The sequence below is a fragment of the Merops nubicus genome, unplaced genomic scaffold (assembly GCF_000691845.1).
Source record: "Merops nubicus isolate BGI_N331 unplaced genomic scaffold, ASM69184v1 scaffold3215, whole genome shotgun sequence".
NCBI classification, from domain to species: Eukaryota; Metazoa; Chordata; class Aves; order Coraciiformes; family Meropidae; genus Merops; species Merops nubicus.
The window spans coordinates 1,206-10,851 of record NW_008607429.1 but is presented as its reverse complement, the minus strand read 5'-3'; the positions used below and the strand labels follow the sequence as shown (position 1 = coordinate 10,851).

Below are 9,646 nucleotides of genomic sequence, written 5' to 3'. Positions count from 1 at the left end.
AGATGAAATTCTCAACCCAGAACAGCCAGGCAGTCTGGTCATTCAGCTGGGATGGGGGTTCTGCAAGGAATGGACTTGGAGTATCCCAGCTCTGGCCTATGCACTATTCTGGAAGTACTGTGTGTACACTCCTCCCCTGGGTGTGTGCTGGAAGGCATTCTCCAGTGTGTTCCACCCCAGGCACCACTCTGAGCACAGCAGTGACTGGGATTAAATACATACTGCTCTATGCACTGCTGCAGATATGGATTTAAACAATGAACATTTAAGGTACTCATGGTGGCCTTCTAGGACACCCTCACTTCTCTTTGTACTTCCCCATGCTTTGGGATTTGTTGAGGGGGAAGTGACTGTTCATTTCCTGGCCCCCATGTGCCACTTTATTTCCATTGTTAGGAGGGTTTAAATCAAGGTTGAAGGAACTCAGAGGATCTACTTTCATATCCAGGCCACTTGCATACAGCAGCACCAGCATATTTTTACTAATCTTACTGAGAAATTCTTTGTTACCTTTAGTGATGGATGCTGTAGAGGGACTAGGGACAACTGTACTTGCTGCTGTGACAGCTGAGACAGCTGAAACTTTGCTGGTAGAAAGTGACTGTATCACTGCAGAGGAAAAAGGTAAAAAGAGAAAAAAAGGACAACAAAGAAAAAAAAATCAAATTTCATACACTTAGACAAATAACCATGTTCAGAAGCAACACAGTGTTTTTGCAGTACAAAGTTTAGGGATGAATCTCCTTGCTATGTTTTCTTCTACCTCTAACTCTGGACCACGTATGCCAACGGTGGCCAGGAGCTACCCTGTGTCAAAGGGGATTTCCACACACCATCTGTCATCCTCCTCTGCCCTTTACCTTTGTTCATAGGCATGAGTATTGTCTGAACACCTCCAGAAGCTGTGTTTACACCGAGCTGTTTAAGCTGGCTGGGGACTGTCAGAACAGCCTGCTGTGGACTAGACTGATTTGAGTGGATTTTTAGCAACCCTGCAAGAAGAAGGGAAGACAAAACGTTAAATAAAACACACCATTTTGTTTATCTCCAGCCACCTCTCTCCCTTTCTGCCTGAACCAGGATGGCATGTAGGCCAGCACTGCCACCCTCTTTACAAGCCACAGTTCAGTGAACTGCCAGACAGGTTTTTACTGACACAAATGATTGCCAGTATCCTGGGTGCTGCAGCAGAGTGTGCAGTATTACATGCTGCACTGCACTCTCATTAGTAAAAATTTCCTAATTGCCTAAGTAATCTTAAGCAAAAGTTGATGTTACACAAACCTCTCAACTGAAGCAGGCTCAGCACAGAGTAAAACACTCTTGTCAGAAGACCTTGTGCTGAAGGGTCTGGTAAGCCAGTGAACTACAGCTCTGCTGTACTCACACAGCCACTCTCCCTGAGGTACCACGTGCTGCTCACACCTCTGCAGTTCAGCTCAGCAGCACCCACTGCAGTCAGCAGAGCACCATCAACCATGTTTTAATTGGGTGACAAGCCCAAGGCTGCTTGGCAAGCCTGAGGAAGGGCATACCTGAACTGAGAGTCCTGTGTCTTTCTGTAACATGCACTGAATGCATCCACAAGAGGGCTGATCAAGCTACCAGGCATGTTAAAGTGGGGACTGGATAAATCACTGATCCTAGTCAAGGCTAGAAGAACAAGCAGGACGTTCAGAGGTCACCAGCATTACCAGCATGGCTCCAAGCTGCACCACAGTACCACAGGCAAGCAGCACTCCTCACCTCTCCAGCAGCTCTCTCCTCCACTGTGATGACACCCCAAACCACCACACCCAGCACTTCAGCACTGTGATTTGGGCCTATGTCCATCCTTTCCTCTGGTAAACCAGCTATTTTTGATGTGTGTTCAATCCATAGCTAACTTTCCTTCAGATCATGGAAATGTAAGAGGCTTTGACTTTAGAATACTGACAATAGTAGACTTAGCTTCATGACTGTAATTTTATACTCACGATTTGTTTTGAGATAAAGCTTCCTTTACTCCTCAGAATGTGTTACCATTAAGACACACAGCTGCCTTCCAAGTACTAGACATACAAGATCTGGTGGAGATGTCTCTTGGGTTTGAAAGATGCACAGCACTGGTCAGTTAGGCTTTCACCTCCAGGCCAGACAGCCAACCTAATATGACCAAGTCATTCGTGTGTGATGCCCAGCTGGGTCAGGACAGGACAGCACAGGCCCCAAACAGCAAAGCAAGTAAGAAGGAACATTTTCAACCCTATTAGCCTGACGGGTGGGAGACACTGTGTGTTGCAAAACAAGGGGAAAATCTGAGATTCTTTTTGAAAAGTTGCCTTTAAAAATACAAATCTACAGAAATTTAAACAGTTTGGATTTTTGGTTTGGTTTTGTTTTCTTACATCAAAATATGTTTTTTATAGCAATGGCTTCTTTTGGGATTCTTGAAGAAGGTTTTTCATGATGAAACCAGTGCCTCAGGTTACAAAAAACAAAACAAGATCTAGGTAACATTCTCAAAGCTCAATGGGAGTTTTAGTCCAAAAGCTATTAGATATCCATCTGGATAGCATACAGCATACTTCCTGTAAAAAAAAGTCTTGCTGCTTCGTTTGCAAAGAGAAAAATACTCAACTGCTTACAGAACTGTGGCAGTCTTAGCAGTGTATGTTGTTTACTTCCAAGCTCTGGGAAAAACAGAGTGACGAGAAAGGAGGAGTTTGGAAGACTGTGTACACAGGAAGTGAGAAGAGCTGCTTTACAAAGACACTGTCAGATGAGCTCAGTGTCACTTATTTTCTCTTTTCTGTATTTATGCTGCTTCCACTTAGTCAGAAGCCACTTCAAGTGAACAGATCGTGCCAGCAGGTGAATTAGTCAAAATGAAAAGATCTGATTTTAACCTGTAACACTCAAATTAAATATGCTGTATTTGCTCTTCAAGAGAGAAGAAATACTGGAAGACAATAAAACTCCCCTCTACATAAGGGCAATCCAACTTTATTACCTCATTTTTACCAGTTTGAGGCATTCCAGATCCAGCCTACCTCACTGTACTGAATAGATTTTGACTTCAAAGCCTCCAGCTCCCCTTAACCAACATCTCTCTCCTTGCCAAGCCAAACAGAGCAGATGCAAAACCTCAAGAGCCAAATTCTGCTCAGTGCAGCTTCTCTGAATTCAGTGGAGTTTCACTTTCACAAACTAACCAGGTCTGTAGTGCTGCTGGTACCTTGTTTTTTTCAGCATTCAGTGGTGCACTGTGCTCTTGCACAGGCAGAATGCACCTTCTGATGAGGACCTGGCATGAAAACTGCAATCCCTCTCCAACACCAATGGGCAAGCTGTGCTATTATTTAGAACAGGTGCAGTCAGTTGCCCTGATGTGATAGGATGCCAGGTTGTTCAGACATTGCTTTGGCTAAGCCAGAAGTGATGTTAATAAGATAGGCTTTAGAAAGACTTTCACACATTCACAACTGCAGGCGACCCTATTCTTTTATACGTTCACTTGCAGTGATGACATCTAAAGAATTCACATCTGGATTCTGCCTTTCTACAGGAAAGGCACGAAGGGAGTTCAATACCTGACACTGCAGCTTTTCCAGTCACAGGCGTTGCTGTAGTCATCAGGGAAGCAACACTTACAACAGTGGAAGTGGCAGTCTTGTTCACCACTGACGAGGCCGACTGGCTCTGGCTTACACAGATTTGGTGTTGCTGTCCAGGTGTCTTTGCTGCAGCAGTTCCAGAAGATGAGGAACTGGAACCTGCATTGTCTATTTGCTGCACAAAATAGACAGAAAGGGATAACAAATTCTTTTTCATGTCATAGGTGATTCAACAATAAGCATAACAGGGTAATATCTAGAAGCAGCAAAACAAAACACTTATCAGTCATGAAGAAGCAAGAGGTTCTCAAGCACATATCCAAAAGCCCATACACAATGATGGTACATATAGAATGAAGGGTTTCAAGGAGAAGAAAGCAAAACCATGCACACAGAAGCTGCTAGGAAAACTGCTTTGATAGCATCTGGATCCAGGTCCCTTAACTGCAACAAGCAGGTACACCCTTCAGATGAGAAACTGGACCCAGCAATGTTTCATGTTTCCCTGCTGCTCAGGAGTCCAGAGGTATTTGTAGACAAATGGCAAAAAAAGTTTGGGATAAAGAGGCTGGATGGAAAATTCCTATCCCTACAGCTTCACTGAGAGCAGCAAACCCAGTGAGCAGCACTTAATGCAAATGTTGACATCTCCACCTCTGTGTGCTGTGTGTGTCAGCATTCAGCCCTCTGAGTGCAGCATGGCACCAACCCTCCACTCACTTAACCTCTGCCTCCCACAGGCAGAAGCAGAGAGGCTGGGGGACCTCTCACAGTGAATGATACACTCTCCTTTCTGCTGCCTTCTCCCCAGCCCATGAACTCCAGCCTCCCTCCAGGCAGGCAGCATGCATCAGCTGGATCCATGGCTGCATGCACACACACGAGTGTTCACCCCAGGAATGCAGATGGTTTGTTTCCAGCCTCACTCTATGCTGAAGCACCTTGTGCCAAGGCTGTGCTCTCCTCCCAGGTGGAGAGGAGTGACATCCTCTGAACACAGGACCAAAGGGCCACCAACTCTGGCCACTGCCAGCCTCTGAGATGGGCTGAAAGCAGACTGGGCACTAAGCACTGTGGAGACTCTGTGCTCTCAAAGGAGCAACCTACATTCTAGTCACTGCTGGCTTTCACTGGCCTGCTGGATCCACAGCTTCAGGCATTTCACATTCTTCTGCACATTTTTGTGCCAGCAGCAGACTTGGGGTTTGAAAGCTGTGTAGGCCAAAAAAAATTGATCTGTATGGCTGCAAAAGCTGTTTCAGGTAAAGCCTTCCCTGCCTCCCTGAATTTTAACAGCATGAAAAGCAAGAAAGTGCAAGTTTCAGATTCTGTCTCCCCTTTTTCTTGACAGACATTACTTCATGCTGAACAGCAAACAACCCAGCAGAAAAGGAGTTGTGTGCACTGTGCTGGTACACAAGCAAGAGCAGACCCACCAGCAAGGCTGACTGAGAAGAAAGTACCAGTAGGAGAAGAAAGCAGGAGGGGGATTACAGTGGCTAGAGTGCAAGTGTTGTATTACAGAACACTGGCAGTGTTGTTTCTGACCTGGGCCACCCCGTTAGTGGGAAGGGCCATGGCAGGAGCAGCAGCCGTGGTGATAACACCTCCTGACACCCTCAGCACAGTGGTGCCAGGTTTGGAGAGCTGGGATGAGGCAGGCACTGACTTCAGAGACCCATCTGATATTTTCACCAGCGACGTCTGTCCCCCGGGTGCAGCCTGTCAAAAAGAATTCAGAGGAAGGGAAAAGGTAAATTTGTTTGGATTTTTAAAAAATTACTTAAAAAAGCCCAACAAACACAAACCACAACAACAACAAAACAAACAAGACAAATGCTTTAGATTACTCAAAAATATTTTCAACATACTTTTGAGCAAGGCAAATTGTGGCAATAATAGGTGGAACAAAATTATCACCTCAGAAATTCACTTCATACTGCTGGCTTGGCAAAAATATGCCCATCAGTCTTGAATTTTGGATGGTCAACTACAAGTAGTGTCAGGGAGTTTGAATTTCATAGGGATCACCTGATAGTTTTTAAAAGGACCTTTGAGGATTACCAAACCCAAAATATTTAAGAGCTTTAGCAGGTGACCCATTTCTAAGGTTCAAATATTTAAGCACATTTTTGCACCTGACTGCACTTCTCCAATTCCATTTCACTAAGAAATCCCAGAGCACATTCACAAACCAGCAACCAGGGAACAGAAACAAAGCCAGAAGAGCTGTGCTCCAGTATCTGCATATGAAAGAAGATGAAAGAAGGTCTCTCTGTGCTTTCCTCATCGTAGTGCAGCCAGCATCCTAATTGCACAGAACCCAAACAACTGCAAAAGGAGAAGCTCTCACAACGTGTGGCTGTGGTTCCTCCAGTTTACCCCACAAAATGCTGACTGGCAAGAGAGAAATACATCAGCTGCATGTTACCTGTGTAAAGAGAGCTGTTTTCTGTCCCGTTATCACTTTCAGTGCTTGTCCTTGTGTGGAAGATGCTCCAACTCCTACACTGCCCTGAACAACTGAGGCTGGAGTCAGCTGCTTCCCAGAACTCTGAGGAGAGGGTTGGCCAACCAAAAAGGTGCCCTGCTCCAGGAGTAAGTTAGGGAGGTCAGTACTTTGAAACACAGTTAGGAATCAACAGAAATCTAGGAGTCAACACAGGATAAAATCTGGTAGCTACAGGGCAACATTTCACCTTCTAAAACAAAGCACTGCTAATTGCAGTGGATGCTTCTGCACTAGGAGCTTGCCACAGCCTTCTCCTCTTGGTGCAGAAGAGTACTTTCTGATTCAAGGGAAGGGGTGAAAAAGCCACAATCAATTTCCTGTCTTGTCAGAGGCATCCAGTACAATTTAAAACACTTTATGGTTTTCGGGTTTACTCTTTGTGACAAATCCTACTTAGCACGCAACATCAGAGAGGCCACTGCTGGGCTAGGCAAAACCAGAGAGAACTGGAGACATCCTGTCACTGTCTCACTTCAGGATGTATTCAGTCCTGCCACAAAGGCTCCACATGCAGAGCTCAGTGTGCAGAAATCACTGTGACAGCTGGGAGGGGTGCACCCTAACAACCCAGCACCCGGGACCTCGCCACCCTTCCTGCTTCACAGCAGTGCTCAGCTGCTGCCCCTCAGGGGCTTCACTCACCCACCATGCACACAGACCCCTCACACCATCTGCTGTCTCCTCATCTTGCTTTCTCACTCAGCCTTGCTCTTTCACTCCAGTAACTCTCCTTTCCTCTCTCTCACGCGATGCTTTCCTCCAGCTCTTGCGTCTCTCACGGCCTAAGAGCTCTTCCAGCATCATCTCCATTTGTTGCCTCCCCTTGCTCTGGTGGCCCCTGTGGCCCTGCCACCAGGCACTTTGGCCACACTGCCTCTCTTCCACCCTGTGACCCTGGCCTTACCCACTGCTGCTTGCTCAGCCTGCAAGGAGATGTGCCAGTGGCAACAGGGAGTGGTAAATCAGGTGCCTGGCAGAGGGAAGGGATGTGAGGGTTGTTGGAAGGGATATAGATCCCCTACTCCAAGAACATTTCATGCACTACAGAACCACAGGACATCCACCTAACACCACAGCAGCCTGAAATGCCAAACTGCTGCAGCTAAGATGCTTATGCCACTGACCTGGGGTGTCTGCTTCAGGATGTAGGACGTATAGGTGAGGTGCTGTGACAAATTACTGCTTGTGCTTTGGGTTCCTCCTCCTCCTCCTCCTCCACTATTTGTAGAAGAACCAGATTGGAGACCTGTAACCAGAAGAAAAGGCTTCACCCAAAAGGCTTGACGAGACACTGTCAGCTGCTAAAGCATCCCTGTATATACATGTAATTGAAAGCACTTTGCAAGACATTTGCTGCCACGTTTTGCAGCTGAGTAACACTGCTACCCAGCACAGCACAGCTCAGATGTGCTGCTGTGGTCTCCTACAGCTCAGCAATCACCATGAACAAAAGGAGCTGGGGGGCAATAAGGAGGACTGGTGGGCAAGCAAAGCTCATTTAAGGCTGTCTTGAATTTTCTGTCAAACGAAAATGCTGTCCAACAGATGAGCAGTCTTCTCACTGGTCTTTTGCAGGTTATGAATCTGCAGCAAAAGCCCTAGAAACACTCTGAATCTCAATGACTTCTCAGCTTTACTTCTGCTGACCATTCCAATGTAATTTAGTTAACAGAGTATTAGATCACAGGTACCAAGCAGTGGTCATGGGCAGTGAACACTGATACTGCTCTGCCTCCAGGAGGAACAACCCGAGCTGACTTTTTTTTTTTCCAGTTTCTCATTAAGAAACAAGGGTAAAAACCAATTTATGGCTTCACCATAAAAATCACAAGTATTTGCTCTTCCTCAACATCTGTGAGATTATCTCCTTGCCAGAGTTGGACTGCCTCAGCTGCCTCTAAATCTCAAAGCAACTGGGCTCCCATCAACAATTCTACAGCCCAAAAATACCTTCAGGAAGAGGATCTACTTCTTCAGTGACATGTGCTGTGTTGCTGTGCTGCTGGTATTTACCACCTTATATATTAAGCTGAATAATATCTTTTCCTTACTGCCAGTACCACAACCAGGATCAAAATGTTTACAGTCAGTCCAACTGCCAGCCTCAAAAGGAGCATTCTGGAGAAGGCTCACATCAAAACTTCATCTGCACAGTCCCAAACTTCTAGTTTCTTTGCCTAGAGCAACAGCACACTATAAAGAAAGTATTGCCCTTTAGAACTGTTTTAGCAATGTTATTCCCCAAGTATTTCACAGCAAGTTTGATTCACAAGCCCATTAACAAAAGAAGTGTTTCTACTGGTCCCAACAGCATGGGGCCAAACCTTGTATCAGTATTCAAAATGATGTTTCCCTCACTATAGATACAGTATCTTGCCCTTTTCAAAGTTAGTTTTGTATGTTTCTGGTTTCTCCAGTGTTGTTCCATTACTTATTAACAGCTTTCACTACTCCATTCAAATCCATCCCAGTTCTACAGCATGAAGATGCAGTTGTCTCTTCCTACAGATCACAAGGAGTAGTTACAGAAAACCCTTTGCTGAGTTTTGAGGAAAAATTACAGTCTGCTCTCAGCACAGAAGGACAAGGAGAGCACTGAAAGGAAAGCAATTTCATCAGAACCAGAAGACACGGGTGAGGTCTCACTCTTACAAAGCACCACATGCTGTGTTGTTGTGAACAAAGAAACCAGGATGCTTTACAGCAAAAATGCCAAACATTAATTATGCAGTGATTACATTATGTAACTCATTAGATTTCCCTGCAAGACTAACTAGCATTATTTGTGGCTCGCAGTATGGCTCCTTGGGGTATCAGAAGCAGTTTTCCTTTCCCAGAAGGATTCTTGCTGTTGGTGGTGAGGTACAGTTTGGTGCCTGGTGGTAAGTTTGCCAAGTTGGCCAGGTTGGTGGCTGGTAACTGCAGTGTAGCCATCACTAGAGAGAGAGAATAAAAAGAAATAAAGCTACTGCTTGCAGAAAGTAGTAGGCATTAAAATCTGCACAGGGTGGAAGTACTAGGAGTGACAGGTCTAGCCTTTGATGCTTAGCTGGCCTAACTGCAGCCTAACTCCACCAGTGATGCACACACAGAGTTTTTAATAACCCTGAAAAACCCCCAACCCTCTCTGGGTGCAGCACCACTTATGGCTGCAGGCCAAAGCAGCACAGCCATGGTGTCTACAGGCTTACTCCAGTCCAGAGGCCACACACCTTTCAAACAGCTGAGCCCACCCCTGAGAAGAGGTGCTTCTGCCCATACTCCCGTACCTGTGAGCAGTGGGCAAGATGTGAAGGTGCAGTAAGGACAGTTTGGCTCTTGTTGGTTGCATTTATGTGGAGCCCTTTCAGTATCTAAGAACCACAGTGGTGGCCAAAACCGTGAGCCCTGGCTGCCTGAAGCCTGCTGTGTCCCCAGCACACTCCCCAGCACATCTGGCTGATCTCCCCTCACCGAGCACTGCACGCTTTAAAGCACTCGTGTTCCCTCTTCCCCTTACAGATCATGAGTTAACATTTTATTTACTACTAATCTCAGT

The 9,646-nt window shown here is 45.9% G+C and overlaps 1 protein-coding gene across 1 annotated transcript in view; it reads right to left on the bottom strand.

The window, feature by feature from the left end:
* Positions 1 to 9,646, bottom strand: part of YEATS2 (YEATS domain containing 2) — a gene marked incomplete at its 5' end in the record, with an annotated part of 19,033 nt that overhangs the window by 8,966 nt on the left and 421 nt on the right. The window contains 7 exons of the mRNA XM_008939917.1: positions 511 to 609; positions 861 to 992; positions 3,573 to 3,771; positions 5,145 to 5,318; positions 6,028 to 6,183; positions 7,233 to 7,354; positions 8,883 to 9,044. Coding sequence (XP_008938165.1) covers positions 511 to 609; positions 861 to 992; positions 3,573 to 3,771; positions 5,145 to 5,318; positions 6,028 to 6,183; positions 7,233 to 7,354; positions 8,883 to 9,044 — 1,044 coding nt within the window. The remainder of the gene's footprint in view (positions 1 to 510; positions 610 to 860; positions 993 to 3,572; positions 3,772 to 5,144; positions 5,319 to 6,027; positions 6,184 to 7,232; positions 7,355 to 8,882; positions 9,045 to 9,646) is intronic.